The sequence below is a fragment of the Tachyglossus aculeatus genome, chromosome X1 (genome assembly GCF_015852505.1).
Source record: "Tachyglossus aculeatus isolate mTacAcu1 chromosome X1, mTacAcu1.pri, whole genome shotgun sequence".
Lineage (NCBI taxonomy): Eukaryota > Metazoa > Chordata > Mammalia > Monotremata > Tachyglossidae > Tachyglossus > Tachyglossus aculeatus.
In genome coordinates this window covers 37,056,345-37,072,843 of record NC_052101.1, presented here as the reverse complement: position 1 = coordinate 37,072,843, position 16,499 = coordinate 37,056,345, and the positions used below count along the sequence as shown (strand labels likewise).

At 48.2% G+C, this 16,499-nt stretch overlaps 1 protein-coding gene across 1 annotated transcript in view; it reads right to left on the bottom strand.

Moving 5' to 3' along the window:
* Positions 1-541: 541 nt before the first annotated feature.
* The window catches only part of CCDC69 (coiled-coil domain containing 69), a 38,160-nt gene continuing 22,202 nt past the window's right edge, over positions 542-16,499 (bottom strand). Inside the window, exons 2-9 of the mRNA XM_038772220.1 lie at positions 14,777-14,846; positions 12,834-12,991; positions 7,690-7,777; positions 6,872-6,945; positions 3,057-3,158; positions 2,653-2,772; positions 1,996-2,093; positions 542-1,151 (exon numbers count right to left, since the gene is read on the bottom strand). Of these exons, the coding sequence (XP_038628148.1) occupies positions 977-1,151; positions 1,996-2,093; positions 2,653-2,772; positions 3,057-3,158; positions 6,872-6,945; positions 7,690-7,777; positions 12,834-12,991; positions 14,777-14,846 (885 nt within the window). The 3' untranslated portion in view covers positions 542-976. The remainder of the gene's footprint in view (positions 1,152-1,995; positions 2,094-2,652; positions 2,773-3,056; positions 3,159-6,871; positions 6,946-7,689; positions 7,778-12,833; positions 12,992-14,776; positions 14,847-16,499) is intronic.

Below are 16,499 nucleotides of genomic sequence, written 5' to 3'. Positions count from 1 at the left end.
GGTATTTGTTAAGCGCTTACTATGTGCCAAGCACTGTTCTGAGCACTGGGGGAGATACAAGGTAAATAGGTTGTCCCACGTGGGGCTCACAGTCTTAATCCCCATTTTACAGATGAGGTAACTGAGGCATAGAGAAGTTAAGTGACTTGCCCAAAGTCACACAGCCGACAAGGGGCAGAGGCAGGATTAGAACCCACGACCTCTGACTCCCAAGCCCGGACTCTTTCCACTAAGCCACACTACTTCTCCAAATACTGATGGCATTTGTTAAATGCTTACCATGTGCCAAGCACTGTTCTAAAGGCTGGGGTAGATACAAGGTAATCAGTTTGTCCACTTGGGGCTCACAGTCTTAATCCCCATTTTACAGATGAGGAAACTGAGTCACAGAGAAGTTAAGTGACTTACCCAAGGTCACACAGCAGTCAAGTGGCAGAAGCAGGATTAGAACCCATGACCTCTGACACCCAAGCCCGTGCTTTTTCCACTAATCGGAGGCCTCTCCTTCCTACCTTCACATCCCAGACACGATTATGGCTCACTGACCCCCGCTTGAAGAAATGTCCACAGTTCCCCTTGACTCTGTCTTTATTGGCCTCACCCGAGGAAAGGAACAGGCCCATTTTCGTATTTCAGGATGGATCTGATCCCTCCTTCTCCCAGCCATATGTCTTTCCATCCCCCCACAACATACGCACACCTGGCTCCCCATCCCCCACTCTCCACACCAGGAACTGGGAATGTGAAGGAGATCCGAGGAAACGGACGTGCCCCAGGAAAGCAGAAACTAGCTCAGTCTTAGTGGGGAGATTCCCTTGAAAGCCAAGGGAGCTCCTCAGCAGCAGCAGCAATGAGACTCCGTGGCAAGAGGAGGGAGGGGTGGACTGAGGCAAGTTGGGAGTGGAGACCAGGGCCTCCCTTGGTCCTCCCCTGCCCCTCTCCATTCCCCCAGATCCCACCCCTCTGGTCCGGAGTCCTATGTGGGAAGAAAGGAGACTTCCGTAGGGGTGACAGAGGACAGCGGGAAGGCTTGAGGGGAGTTGTTCAGAAGTTGATAAAGAAGTTCTTCTTTCTCCTGACGGATCTGTTGTCTTGACCGGGATTCCTTTTCCAAAGCCTCCTGGACCAGAAGGAGCTCGTCAGAGAGCTGCCTGCACGGCAGAAAGCAAGAACCAAGGCTCAGGGTAGGTCCGCAATCAGCACACGAGGAGAATTTGAGGAGGCACAGACCATACACCTTTTAGACAGTGAGCCCACTGGTGGGTAGGGACTGTCTCTATATGTTGCCAACTTGTACTTCCCAAGCGCTTAGTACAGTGCTCTGCACACAGTAAGCGCTCAATAAATACGATTGATGATGATACAGCTGGAGGGTTTGGCTGTGAGTACAGGCAGCCCTCACTCTTGGAAAAATGGTGACAAGGACCTAAGTGCCAGTGGCATAATCAGTCAATTATATTTATTGAGCACTTACTGTGACAGAGCACTGTACTAAGTGCTTGCGAGAGTACAAAAAGGATGGGCCTAAGAGTTTGGAGTTGGGGCCAGTGGATCCCAGGGAAGAGTTAGGGGGTATCAGCCCGGGACTCTTCATCCTTTAACTCCAGACAGTTGAGGGAGGAGGACACTCTCTGCAAAGTGTGATGACGGAAGGACAAAATGGCTCTCTATTTCTAGGGCTCAGGCAGTTGAGGGAAGAGGAAAGTCCCTGGAAAGCTTGATGGGGGCAGGATACAGTGGCTCTCTACTTCTAGGGCTAGGACAGTTGAGGGAAGAGGAAACTCTCTGGAAAGTTTGATGGGGGCAGGATACAGTGGCTCTTTACTTCTAGGGCTCGGACAGCTGTGCTCTGCCCCAGGTCTGGCCACACAAGCTCTCCAGGTTCTCTGGGGTAGACTCCAGGGTGCTACCTTTAAGGCCAGCTGGAACCCAATGGCTCTCTCCAGGGGGGCGGTGAGATTGGGGAGGACATGAAAGAGAAAGAGAGTAGGTCACCTTGACACCAGCAGGTGGTTCTGTCCCCGAACTCGAAGGTCCTCGTTCTCCTGTTGCAGGGTCTTAATTTTTTCCTCCAAGAACAGGTTTTTCTCTTTCTGTTTCAGGCCAGTGGGAGGGAGAGGTCGGTGGTTCAGACAGGCTCAGAGAAATGTCCCAATTACTCTTTGCTTAAATTTCACATATCAAACGATTAGGTGAAATCCATAGCACCCCCATAAAAACTGACGTCTAGGCACCTCACACGCCTAAGCTTTAAACTAGAGTTGCTCACAAGGAGAAAGACTGACTCAACTGCATCTCGTTGTTCTCCTTTCCCCCCGCCCGACCTCTGAGAGGGTGAGCAAACACCTAGAAGATTAACACCAAGAAGGAGCCCGGATAGTCCATAAACTGGAACCGAGAAGTGGGGTTAATTGAGAGTTGATTGTTTTATAATCTGGACTGACCAAGTTTCAGGAGAAGCAGTGGCTTCTGAAGGGAGGGATAGCCTGCCCACAGGTGGGTTCCTAGGCTCTCCTGGGCATATACATCTTACTCACGATTGTGATTGACATTCCAAACCCAAGTCCCAGGGGTTCCTGGTGTCGGCAAAGATCTACAATCCCTAGGCTCCGGGGAACCTGCCGGAGGCTTGAAAGAAGGCATCCAACCTACCACAGTTTCCAAGTTCATCAGCTTCCGGTCCTGCTCATGGATGCGTTCATTCTTCATCTCAATGACAAAGTGCAAACTCTCCAGCTCCTGCTCCCAGAACTGGCTGGGGCTGCCATAGTCCTAGGAAGGAAAAGACCGAGTCAATTTCAGGCTGACATCTGGCAGGGTGCTGGGCCTCTGGCTCCCACATGGAGGGGATCTGAGTTGACCTCGCCTCCATCGCATGGGACGGGGCCTGCTGCCCTCGCCTCCATCGCATGGGACGGGGCCTGCTGCCCTCGCCTTTGGAACCCCTTTGGGATCCAGAAACAAATTTCCTCCCAAATGGCCAATCCAGGCACCGTTATCAGGCACCCGGGCACCCAGATCACTAGAGCGCGTTATCTGAGAGTTGAGGGCTCTACCTGGATGTGCTTCTTGTAATCTCGACTCAGGATCGACTCCTCTACTCGTTTCATCTTTGTTTGGAAGGGCTCCAACTGGGAGTTCAACGCATCTATGGTGTCCTAGGGCAGGAGAGAGTGGGAGAGAGGGAGAGGGAGAGAGGAAGAAAGAGAGAAACAGAAGGAGGGAGAAAGAACGAGAGAGAGCCATTAAGGCTATTACTTATTGAGCGCCATTTTGTAGGCTCCCCTCCTTCAGGAGCCAGGTATCCAGTACAGCAGGTAAAGATTTAGGGGAGTTGCCTCTTGATATCTCACAAGGCACCATTAGATGTTCTTCACCAACTTTTGGTTACATAACAAATGTCCACCCATCAAGTAATACTAATAATGATGGTATTTGTTAAGCGCTTACTATGTGCAAAGCACTGTTCTAAGCACTGGGGGGGGGGATACAAGGTGATCAGGTTGTCCCACGTGGGGCTCACGGTCTTAATCCCCATTTTACAGATTGGGTAACTGAGGCCCAGAGAAGTTAAGTGACTCACCTACAGTCACACGAGGCAAGTACTCCGCTATCAATCAATTAATAAACTTTATTGAGCACCTACGGTGTGCTGAGCACCTGGGGGAGTACAATAGAGTTAGTAGGTTTGGCCCCTTCTTCGAGAAGCTTTCATTTAGCTGGGGAGACAGAAAAATCGTGACCTAGTGGGAAAATCACGGGCCTGGGTTTTAATCCCCGATCTTCCATTTGCCTCTGTGGGATCTTGGGCAAGTCACTAGTTTTATCTGTGTCTCAGTTTCCTCATCTGTCAAAATGGAAATTAAATAACTGCTTTCCCTCTCACTTGGACTGAGAGCCCCATGGGGTAAGGGGACTGTGTCTAACCTACCTAGCACTTGAAAATATAATAAGCACTTCACAAATACCACTATTACTATTACTAAAATACTTTACAGATAAGAGGAAAAGGAAAAGTGTGTATGTACGCACATGTGAGTGCTTAAGTAACAGGTAATTGTACTTCCATGAATTATTCTTCATCAAATTCAGCCAACGCTCCATTATCTGAGATAATAATTGTGGTATTTGTTAAGCACTTATTATGTGTCAAGCACTATACTAAGTGTGGGATAGGTACAAGATAATCAGGCTGACATGAAGCTCACAGTCTTAAGTAGGAGTGAGGTTGAATCCCCATTTTGCAAATGAGGAAACTGAAGCCCAGAGAAGTTTGCCCAGGTCATACAGCGGGTAATTGGCAGAGACTGTATTAGAACCCAGGTCCTCCGACTTCCAGGCTCAAGCTCTTTCCAGTAGGCCACACCGCTTCTATTTGGATGCAGATACACGAAATCTGCAGGTAATCTAAAAACCTCTTTTAGCCTCTGCCTCATTTGAATTGCATTTAACCTCCACCTCCACCACACCTTTGAAAAACTGCTTAACAAGTACAGTATCAAAATAGGCAGGTTTTCTGTTTCACCTCCTCTTTTGTTCTATCTCTTCCCAGTTTCTAAGGAAACCAGGCAGCAGAAGAGAGACGGAGAAGCCAGCGGTCTGGATAAATCAGTTCCTAGATTGTTGAAAATTGACTAGACTTCATCTTTAAGGGGGTGGTTAAGGGATGCCCTGACTCTGTAGCATTTCAGGAGGAATGGGGCCCCAAAGGGTCGTAAGGACTTTATATGGCAGCGTGGTTCAGTGGAAAGAGCACAGGCTTTGGAGTCAGAGGTCATGGGTTCAAATCCTGACTCCACCACTGGCAGCTGTGTGACTTTGGGCAAGTCACTTCACTTCTCTCTGCCTCAGTTCCCTCATCTGTAAAATGGGGATTAAGACTGTGAGCCCCCCGTGGGACAACCTGACCACCTTGTAACCTCCCCAGCGCTTAGAACAGTGCTTTGCACATAGTAAGCGCTTAATAAATGCCATCATTATTGTTATTATTAAGGCTGGATTGAGCCCAGCGGGGGCAGGAGCGGTTGCAAGAGGCACAAATATTCTTTTCGGGGTTTTGGTACATGTTCATATAAGTGAAAATGAGTGAGTGTGTGGGGCAGGGGGGGATGTGAGAGAGACAGACAGGCAGGCAGACAGACAGACAGAGAGAAAGAGACAGTAACCTCTACTATCCATGAAAGTACGGTTGGAAGAATGAGGTTGAGCTAGGAACTGGATAAGGACCGCTCCCTTAGAGTGTGTGGGACAGGGGCTACGTTTAATCTGATTGTATTGTTTCTATTCCAGCTCTTACTACTGTGCCTGGTTGCCTGATGCATAGTTAGCACTTAACAAATACCACAACTATAATAATAATAGCAATAATAATAATAATAATAATAATAAGAAGAAGAAGAAGAAGAAGAAGAAGAAGGGTGGATTAGTGGAAAGAGCTTGGGCCTGTGAGCCAGAGGTCCTGGCTTCTTATCCAGCTCCTCTACTTGTCTGCTCTGCGACCTTGGGCAATTGACTTAACTTCTCTATGCCTCATTTCCCTCATCTGCAAAATGGCGATTCAATACTCCTTCTCCTTCGTACTTGGGCTAAGACACCCATGCCAGCCCTAATTATCTTGTCTCTACCCCATTGCTTAGTATAGGGCTTGGCACATAGTGAGCACTTATTAAATACCATGGTTATCCTCTTCTTATTCTTTTTATTAACATTATTATTATTTTATAGTACATCAGCTAATTCTCAGCCTTTACACTGGCCTCCCTCCTTAATAATAATAATAATAATGATGGCATTTGTTAAGCGCTTACTATATGCAAAGCACTGTTCTAAGCGCTGGGGAGGATACAAGGTGATCAGGTTGTCCCATTTGGGGCTCACAGTCTTAATCCCCATTTTACAGATGAGGTAACTGAGGCCCAGAGAAGTTAAGTGACTTGCTCAAAGTCACACAGCTGACAATTGGCGGAGCCGGAATTTGAACCCATGACCTCTGACTCCAAAGCCCGTGCTCTTTCCAATGAGCCACGCTTCTCCTTCCTACCTCTCTTCTCTTCAGGGTATCCTTCAACCCACAGTCCAATTACCTCAGCACTTATGCACTCATAGTCATCCACGGAACATTATAAAAGCTGATTTATGTACTTTATTTAAATCAGTAGTATTTATTGAATGCTTACTGTGTGTAGAGCACTGTATTAAACTCTTGGGAGAGTACGATATAACAATATGACGCACTCCACCCACAGCAAGCTTACAGTCTAGAGGGATTTCCACTTCCATATTTCCATTCTCTTTCCCCTGTTATTTATAAACTATTTTATGTCCGTCTCAATTGTAAGCTCCTTTAGGGCAAGATTCACGTCTTTTGTCTTTACTGTACTCTCTCAATCACTGAGTACTATGCACTGTACCCAGTAGGTTATGCTCATTATGGGCAAGGAATATGTCTACCAACCTTCATTGTACTGTACTCTCCCCACTGCTCTGTACAAAGGTCTGCACACAGTAAATACCACTGATTGATTGATTGATTACTGTGGAGTTTGCTTTACTAAGTGAGGGTGAGGATAATCTGTTAGCAAACTTTTTGCTTTGAATGACTTTTAGTTTTCTAAGGGAAGACTTGCCTATTGTTAAAATTTACTTTGTCCCTTTAATGTTTGAGTTCTCCATTCTGGGCCAATCAGTTGTTTCTCCCTTTCCACTTGAGGGTCTCCTGGGGAAGTCAAGAATCACCTAAGGGATTTTCTCCCAAATAAAACAATGGTTGAAAAGCCATTTCATGGCCCTTCCCCATTTGGCCTCTTCCATTCTGCTCATCCACCCTGCTGAAACAGGGAGCCACCCGGGCTAGCCGACAGGAGGGTCTGACCTTCAGGGATGACTGTGCTGCTTGAAAGGACTCCGTCAGGGCCGCCTTCTCTCGCTCATTTGACAAATGGAGCTCTGGAGGAGAAGACAGTACACGTGGTGACCACCCAGCCCACTCAAAGTTGGGAGTGCAGCAGTAGTTATGGTTCAAACATACGGACCACGGGGATGGGCCCCTTTAAATGGGGTCCTGGCTTGCTGGTGTTTTCCCTGTGAGGCTCGAGGAGAAAAGGAAAAGGGGCAACTTGAGCCAGTTCCTTCAGCTTTGCTTCCTAGGTGTCTGTGGAAATGCCATGTAGAAGAAGAGTGGCAGCAGCCACTCCAGCCATAGGCACCCTGCTGAGGGGGCCAGGCACAGGGAGGACATTGGAGGACGGGCTCCCCAGGACCTGGGGACGGTAGCCACAGTGAGGAAACTGGAGCGGAAAAGGAGGGGAACACTAGAAGAAAACACAACCTGGGTGTCAGCTTCTCACCAGGAGTTAACAGAAGTAGCACAACGGCTCTGCCTAGCCCAGGTGCTTCTTTCTGAAAATGTGGAGTCAAAACTGGGGTCTGCGCCAGTGGGCAGAGAGAGCATGCCGTGGACAATGAATTAAAGGTGGGCAGTTAGGGTTCCCAGCAGCCCCTGCATCAGAGCGGCAAGCAGACGCCCACCAAATGGAACCTGTTTTCCAAAGGGATTTGGGCAGGTGGCGGAGCCTTGTCAACGGGGCAGCAAAGGTACTCACTCTGTGCAGACCTGGGTCTGTGCCAAGACCCCAGAGACAGGGGAGGGGGAGCATGGGGCCCTGGTTGAGGTGCAGTCCCCACAGTTACCTCGTAGCTTCCCATCATGTGCCTCCGTCAAAGCTCGGAACTGTTCGGCAAGCTTCTCTTGAAGCTCTAACTCCCTTTCCTGGGTCACCTAAAAATATAAGGAACACGAGACTCATTATAATATGCTCCACTGATGAGGCAGTTCCTTTCCCACAAACAGAAAACCAATACCTCCCAGCCCTGCCCTTCCACACAAGTGACAACAGGAATTTAATGGAACCTTGGAAACAGCCACCAGCCTGGACTGAGTAACCATGGGAGCGGCAATGAAGGCTGGGTTTTGAGTCTACTAACTGTTGTACTCTCCTAAGTGTACGGTGCTCTGAACAGAGGTTGCACATCCATCTCCACATCAAATAAAAGCTCTTCACCACTGGCTTTACAGCACTCGCCTTGCCCACTCCTATTCACCTCGCTACTCTTCTACTGCAACGCAGCCCACAAACTTTGCTCCTCTAATGCTACCCTTCTCACTGTACCTCGATCTCATCTATCTCACCATCGACAACTCTCCCACATCCTGCCTTTGGCCCTACCTCCTAAAATCCTACAGAAAATTACTCTCCCCTGCTTCAAAGCTTCATTGAAGGCATATCTCTACCATGAGGCCTTCCCTGACGAAGCCCTACTTTTCTCTCCTCCCATTCCCTTCTGTGATGCCTTGACTTGCTCCATTTTACATCCTCCTCCCAGTCCTACAACACTTACATACGTATCTGTAATTTATTTACTTATATTAATGCCTGTCTCCCCCTCTACATTGTAAGCTCGTTGTGTGCAGGGAATGTGTCTATTATTATTATATTGCACTCTCCCAAACACTTAGTACAGTGCTCTGCACAAGGTAAGTGCTAAATAATATGTTGACTGACTGACCCTAGACTGTGAGCCCACTGTTGGGTAGGGACCGTCTCTATATGTTGCCAACTTGTACTTCCCAAGCACTTAGTACAGTGCTCTGCACACAGTAAGTGCTCAATAAATACTATTGATTGATTAATTGACCCACCCACCATGGCCTGTCCCTAACTCTCCCCTCTATGGTATTTATTAAGTGCATTAAGAAACAAAAGAGTCAAAAGATAAGATGGTGCCAACTGCTGCAAACATCACACAACATTTTTGTGTGGCCGCTGTAACCAGGTCCCTCACTGGCCTCTTCAGCCACACACACTGTGAACTAAACCATCAATAATATCATCTTCACATTCCAAATGATAATTACATGTACATGTATTTTAAGCACAAACTCAGCACTGTGCTGGACTGAGCTAAAACTCCAAGACAGTCAATTGACAGACAATCCGTAGCCTGCAATCTAGCAAGTTAGGGAAGATGGGCACCTAGACTGATAAAAAAATCAATTACCATATGTTTTGTTTTGTTGTCTGTCTCCCCCTTCTAGACTGTGAGCCTGCTGTTGGGTAGGGACCGTCTCTATATGTTGCCAACTTGTACTTCCCAAGCGCTTAGTACAGTGCCCTGCACACAGTAAGTGCTCAATAAATACGATTGAATGAATGAACAACTGAAATTTAGAATATTAAAATGAGAAGCTGAAATGTCTTTTGGAGGAAATGGACCTCAGGTTCCTCAGCATTTGAGGTTCCAAACTGACACAGTCTTGGACAGCTGGGGAGTTAGTTAGGCAGGTGGAATTCCACCTGGAGGGAATAATGGGGCTTCACTCCTCAGTGGTCAGTGGGAGGCTTATCCAGGCACTGGTGATGTCGCGCAGCATGCCCCCCAGCACCTTCACCCCCAGGTGCTCTGCCCAAAGGGTCTGACACCCAGGAACTGGACTGACTTGAAGGAGGTGGTGTCCTCTCCAGGCACCCCCTGTTCATGTATGAGGAAGGATCTGAAACCCAGAGCCATTGATGTAATTAGCCACACAAGAAAGTCATTATGGCTTGTATTAGTTGCAGTTTCAAGTTTAATTCTTGTTCAGCCTCTAGTATAGGTCATTTCCAAAGTCTGTGGTTTCCAAATTCCTGAAACCAAGGCTTTCCCTTTGTGGCGAGCCATCTCCTTGTGGTTCAGGGAAGCCTTCAGGTTGTGTGTCCAGGATGATCTGTGGTCCCTCTGCCACAGGCAAAGCAAACCTTTCAGGTCCCCAGAAGGATGCTTTCTGACAATCAAAAATACTCCGGGTCCAAAAATACTCCTTGGTTTGGACATCTGGCTGACTGTGACCTCCCCCACCCCCTTGGATCTGTGAGTGCCTCAATGGGACAGACCGATGGAGCCAGAGCAGAAGTGAAAGCATCTGAAGGTCAGCTCTGCCTTTAGTCAAAAATGATGAAAGTACCCAATGTTCTGGTCCTGGATTAGGTGGGGGATCGCTTTCCAGCCCCTTCTCTCCAGGATCCCCCCAACTGCAGTACTTGGTTTGAGAGCCTCCACAAATGCTGAGGTTTCTGCCAGTGCTCTACTTCGCTCCCTCTTCAGTCTCCCATTGTGCTTCTCTGGCCTCTCCCACGGCAGGGGCTGATGGCCTAGCAAGCATGGGACTTTCCCCAGGGAAAGGAGCATTTTATTTTATTTTACTTACTATTTCTTTTACTTGTACATATTTACTATTCTATATATTTTATTTTGTTAATATGTTTTGTTTTGTTGTCTGTCTTCCCCTTCTAGACTGTGAGCCCGTTGTTGGGTAGGGACCGTCTCTATATGTTGCCAACTTGTACTTCCCAAGCACTTAGTACAGTGCTCTGCATACAGTAAGCGCTCAATAAATACCATTGAAAGAATGAATGAATGAATGAATGAGCAATGAGAATCTCAGGAACAGCGCTTACTGCTGTCTTTGGGCAAGTGAAGCGGGTGGACTGAGGAGTGGTAGAGGAAGTTCATTCATTTATTCATTCAATTGTATTTATTGAGCGCTTACTGTGTGCAGAGCACTGTACTAAGCGCTTGGGAAGTACAAACTGGACTGTCCAGGCCTGTGTTCTTTCCACTGTACTAAGCACTTGGGAAGTCCAAGTTGGCAACATATAGAGACGGTCCCTACCCAACAGCGGGCTCACAGTTTAGAAGGGGGAGACAAACAACAAAACAAAACATATTAACAAAATAAAATAAATAGAATAAATATGTACAAATAAAATAAATAGAGTAATAAATACATACAAACTTATATACATATATACAGGTGCTGTTGGGGGGGGGAAGGAGGTAAGGTGGGGGGGATGGGGAGGAGGAGTAGGGGGAGAGGAAGGAGGGTGCTCAGTCTGGGAAAGCCTCCTGGAGGAGGTGAGTCTAGGTGTCCACCGGTAGGAGTGGCAGTGCCAGCTAGTTCCAGGTGCCCCATGTCCCAGCTTGGAGCCAGCCAGGTTGTGTAGTAGGTGCAAGGAGGCAGAGGACCACATGTGGATGGGGTGACAGGGAGGAAGGGAGACAAAAATAAGCACTTACTATGTTCCAGGCACCGTTCTAAGCACTGGGGTAGATACAAGATAATTGGGTTGGGCACAGTCCCAGTGGCACCTAGGGCTCACTGTCTTAATCCCCATTTTATAGATGAGGGAACTGAGGCACAGAGAAGTTAAGTGAAACAGATCACACAGCAGACAAGCGGTGGAGCCTGGATTAGAACCCATGACCTCCTGACTCCTAGGCCCACGCTCTATCCACTAGGCCATCCTGCTTCCTTCCCAGAAGGCTTTAGGGGAGGGGGTGTCTGAACCACGGGACACAAAGCCGACCAGCCTGGCATCCCCCACTCACTCCCCAGCCAAACAGCTCTCTGCTCTCCAGATTTTAGCCTTACTTGCAGGAGAATAAGGGAAGAGGCCTCTGCCCCTGCCCTCTGAGTCCACCTGATCCCAAATGGTGATCCCGGTGCTCTCGAACAAGAAGCCCTGTATGTCAGGATACTGTCCCTCTACAGAGGGATGGGGCTCCCGGGGGCTATGTGGAGGAGGGGTCATTGAGGCCTATACAACTTGTCAAAAGGCAGCCTCGCATGTGGACACCCTTACTCCGCCTGGGGACTCCCAATGCTGGAAATTCTGACAGGATGGATGATTCACTCCCAACAGACTCCAGCCAGCATCCAACCAGCCAACCCAACCTGCCTTTGTTCAAGCGCCCGCCCCTGAACTCTGCTTCACCCTGACGCTGGGGAGATGAGTTCTCAGCCCATCCCTGAATTTTCTGGAGGGCCAATGGAACTGAAGGAGGCAGGGAGAGAAAAGGGCAGCTCAGGAGAGCTCAGGCCTCCCTCCCTCCCTGAGGATGAATGGAAGGGGCGGGAGCAGCGTTAGCGGTATTCCCAGGACACAGCATCTGAGACCCTAAGAGCAGAACTGTGGGACGGAAGGGTAGAAAGGGAACTGACCCTAATTCCAAATGTAGCCCCACCCAAAGGATAATCTGAACAGCAGTAAGAGAAAAATTACTCAGTTAGTATGGCAAAGACAGGGACTAGCTGTCTTCAACCTCAATGCATTCAGAACCAGGAAATGGGCTTAATTCCTAGAGGGGGAACACATATTAGAGCTAAGGAAGAGCTTTTTACAGGAAACACTGAATTGGGTACCATAGGGAGATCATGCAGCTTGACCTAATGGAAAGAGCACGAGCCTGAGGGTCAGAGGACTTGGGCTCCAATCCCCGCTCCACCACTTTTCTGCTGTGTAACCTTGGGCAAGTCACTCATCTTCTCTGTGCCTCAGTTACCTCATCTGAAAAATCAGGATGAAGAATGTGAGCCCGTCATGGGACATGGACTATGTCTAGCATGATTAGCTTATATCTCCCTAGAGCTTAGCACAGTGTCTGGCACATAGTAGGTGTTTAACAAATACCATTTGTTTTAAAAAGAGACATGGAAGTCAGGGGACTCAGGTTTTAATCCTGGCTCTATCACTTTTCCAGCTCAATCACCTTCTCTGGGCCTCTGTTTCCTCACGTCTCTGTTTCCTCGTAAAATTGGGATTCAACACCTGTTTTTCCTCCTACTTAAACTGTGAGCCCAACTGGATTTTGTTCAATCTGATTATCTTGCATCTACCCCCAGGAATTAACACAGTATTTGGCATATGCTTAATAAATACCATCATGATGGAGAGGTTGGATTCAGGGGGAGTAGCTGGGTAGGTGGGTTGGGGGAGGGAATGGATAGATAAACCCACCTGGACTCTAATCTCCTGGGCCTGTTTTTCCTTGTCCGTTCGATGGTGTGCCTCCAGCCTCTCCTTTTCCTCTTCATGCTGTTGGAGGATCCTGGAAATCTCCCTTTGCTGCTTCTCCAGAAGTTCGGCTGTCTCCTTGCAAAGAAGTACGGTTTGTCCTGCAAAAGAAAATACCAACCAGGGGAGGGAGGGATTGAGTGGAAACTGAAAACAGGCAGTCATATTAGGAAAAAATTCTGGAACAGTCAAATTCAAGTCAATCAATTCATGGCATTTATTTGCTGAGTGTCGAGTGCAAAGCACAACACAGCGTGGCTCAGTGGAAAGAGCACAGGCTTTGGAGTCAGGGGTCGTGGGTTCGAATCCCGTCTCCACCAACTGTCAGCTGTGTGACTTTGGGAAGATCACTTAACTTCTCTGTGCCTCAGTTCCCTCATCTGTAAAATGGGGATTAAGATTGTGAACCCCACATGGGACAACCTGATCACCTTGTATCCTCCCCAGCACTTAGAACAGTGCTTTGCACATAGTAAGCACTTAATAAATGCCATTATTATTATTATTATTATTACTAAGCACTTGCGAGAATATAACAGAGTTGGAGACACATTCCCTGCCCACAACAAGCTCACAGCCCAGAAGGGGACGTAGATCAAAATATAAACAAATTAAACTAGGGATATGTACATATGTGCTGTGGGGCTGAGGGGTAGGTGAATAAAGGGTTCAAATCCAAGTTCAAGGGAGACTCAGAAGGAAGTGGGAGGAGAGGAAATGAGGGATTAGTTGAGGAAATCTCTTAGAGGAGATATGCTTTGAAGGTGCGGAGGGTGATCGTTTGTCGGATATGAAGTGGGCGGGTGTTCCAGGCCAGAGGCAGCACGTGGGTGAGGCGGTCAGTGGATGAGATCGAGGTACAGCAAGTAGGTTAACACTAGAAGAGCAAAGCATATGTGCTGGGTTGTAGGAGGAAATCAGGGAAATGAGGTAGGAGGGGGCAAGGGGATCTAGTGCCTTAAAACCTCTGATAAGGAGTTTCTACTTGATGCCTAGACACTGGCCCTCATCGGCAAACACGGAGCAGACGGTTTGGGTTGACAAGAAACCTGAATTGTTGTCTTGGACCCTCAGCTCAAGGAGAGGAGCTACCCAAGAGCTGAGAGCAGCACTTGGAAAGCTTTCACTTGACCTATGTTCTCTGTCCATTCCTGTGGCTTGAGCGCAAACATATTCCTGTGAGACCTCCAGCACTTGGAGAACATGTCCAGGGAAGGGGCACAGAGTAAGAAAGTTATGAGGCATGAGAACCAATCAGGAAGCCCTTCATTTGAACACAGCGGGGAGACATTTGGAAAGCTGATTTGGGAATTTTTGACGTCTTGACGAACGGGGTACAAATGACACCCAAGCTCTCTCTGGCCGGCCACATCCTCTCTTCCCAGGATGTTGAACCAAACGGCTTGTGATGTTTTGTACGTGTTCTCTAAATGTACTCCCAGACGTGACAGGAGAGCCGTTCCCCACTTTGCAGGGAGCTGTCAGATACGGGACAAGAAACAGGACCTGTTCTGGAGCTTGCCCAACAAGGCCTGGTCCCAGCTGGAGAAAAGTTTCCCTCCTCTCTCTCTTTTGCCTCAGGCAAGACCATTAATCTCGTCCTTGCTGCTAGAGGGAAGTGTTACCCGGGGCCTGGGCTGAGGGCAGGAACTCTGGAGAAAGGTAAGGCCATTGGTGTGGGTCTGCAGAGGAATGCCTGTGATGGATCCAGTGGGAAGACCACGTTTGATCCATTGGCAGTCACGGGGATGGAACACACCTCTGGAGCCTGAGCATATCCGACTGGATAGTCGCTCCTGGGACTACAACTGTGCAAATGCTGGACTCGATAATCTACTTGTGCATTGAAAAACCCCTGTGGGGAAGATCATGGAGGTGCTTCTCACCTGAGTCTGCCTGCAAGGAGTCTAGCTCCTGGGTCTCCGGTTTGGGCTGCTGCTTGGCTTTCTGTCGCCTCTAGAGAAACACAAAGGTTGGAATTCAGCATCCCGGCATACAGAGTGGGAGAACTTCTTAGGAAGTGAGTTGCCTCCATAGACAGTAGGGATGGGAAACACCACCCTGGTGAGATGGGCAGTGGCGAGAAGCAACGTGGCCTCCAGGATAGAGCAGGGGCCTGGGAATCAGAGAACCTGGGTTTCAATCCCAACTCCACCATTTGCATGCTGTTGACCCTGGGCAAGTCACTTCACTTCTCTGTGCCTCAGTTTCTTCACCTGTAAAATAGGGATTCGTTACCTGCCCTCCCACCTATTTAGACTCCGAGTCTCATGGGGGACAGGAAGGTATCTACTTCAGCACTTAGAACGATGCTTTGTTCATAGTAATCACTTAACAGATACCATTATTATTAGTTGGAGTGCTCTCTGAATGCCAACTTTGATCAGGTCTCTTTTCCTGGCCCTTCCTCGGCCTATGTCCACAACAGCAGCTTAAGCTCATTCATTCAATCGTATTTATTGAGCGCTTACTGTGTGCAGAGCACTGGACTAAGCGCTTGGGAAGTACAAGTTGGCAACATATAGAGACGGTCCCTACCCAACAGCGGGCTCACAGTCTGGAAGGGGGAGACAGACAACAAAACAAAACATATTAACAAAATAAAATGAATAGAATAAATACGTACAAGTAAAATAATAGAGTAATAAATATGTACAAACATATATATATATATATATACACACATATATATATATATATATATAGGTGCTGTGGGAGGTGAAGGAGGTAAGGCGGGGGGTATGGGGAGGGGGAAGAGGGGGAGAGGAAGGAGGGGGCTCAGTCTGGGAAGGCCTCCTTAAGTGTTAGGAAGCTTAAGTGTTAGGCCGGGTGCCTGGAGAAGGGCTGATCTGGGTGGAAACCTTAGCTGGGAGTCCAGCCTGCTGCTTTTTCGGCTGCTCTTTCCTTGAGGCATCTCCCAACCTTCTCCCACCACCCTGCCCACCCAGCTCTCCCTCCCCATACTTCTACCCCGTTTGCCCTCTTTCAGTTTGGGTTGCATTAACCCTATGCCTCTTTCCCACAGGGAAAGAGAAGCAGCGTGGCTCAGTGGAAAGAGCACGGGCTTTGGAGTCAGAGGTCATGGGTTCAAATCCTGGCTCTGCCAATTGTCAGCTGTGTGACCTTGGGCAAGTCACTTAACTTTCCTGGGCCTCAGTTACCTCATCTGTAAAATAGGGATTAAAACTGTGAGCCCCCTGTGGGACAACCTGATCACCTTGTAACCTCCCCAGCGCTTAGAACAGTGCTTTGCACATAGCATGAACTTTATAAATGCCATTATTATTATTCTTATTATTTACCTCCTACAGAACACCCGCCCGGTGTCACCCCAATTCTGGGCTGTTGAAAATTTCCTGCTCCATTCTGAGAGTTCCCCTCGGCCACCTTGGGCCAACCTCAGCTTCGTCGTCACTGTCAGCTGACATTTGTGGAGCACCCCTCTGGTGAAATACCTTGACTTAGATACTTGGAGGGATGTGGGGAAAAGAGGGCCCTAGCTCTCGAGGAGATTACAGTCTAACAAAGTCAAGACAGGCAAACTACTTATAGAGTTTCTCCTCTGAAGTCCGAGAAAAGCAATGCTTTGAAAAGGCTGTTTAATGTGGA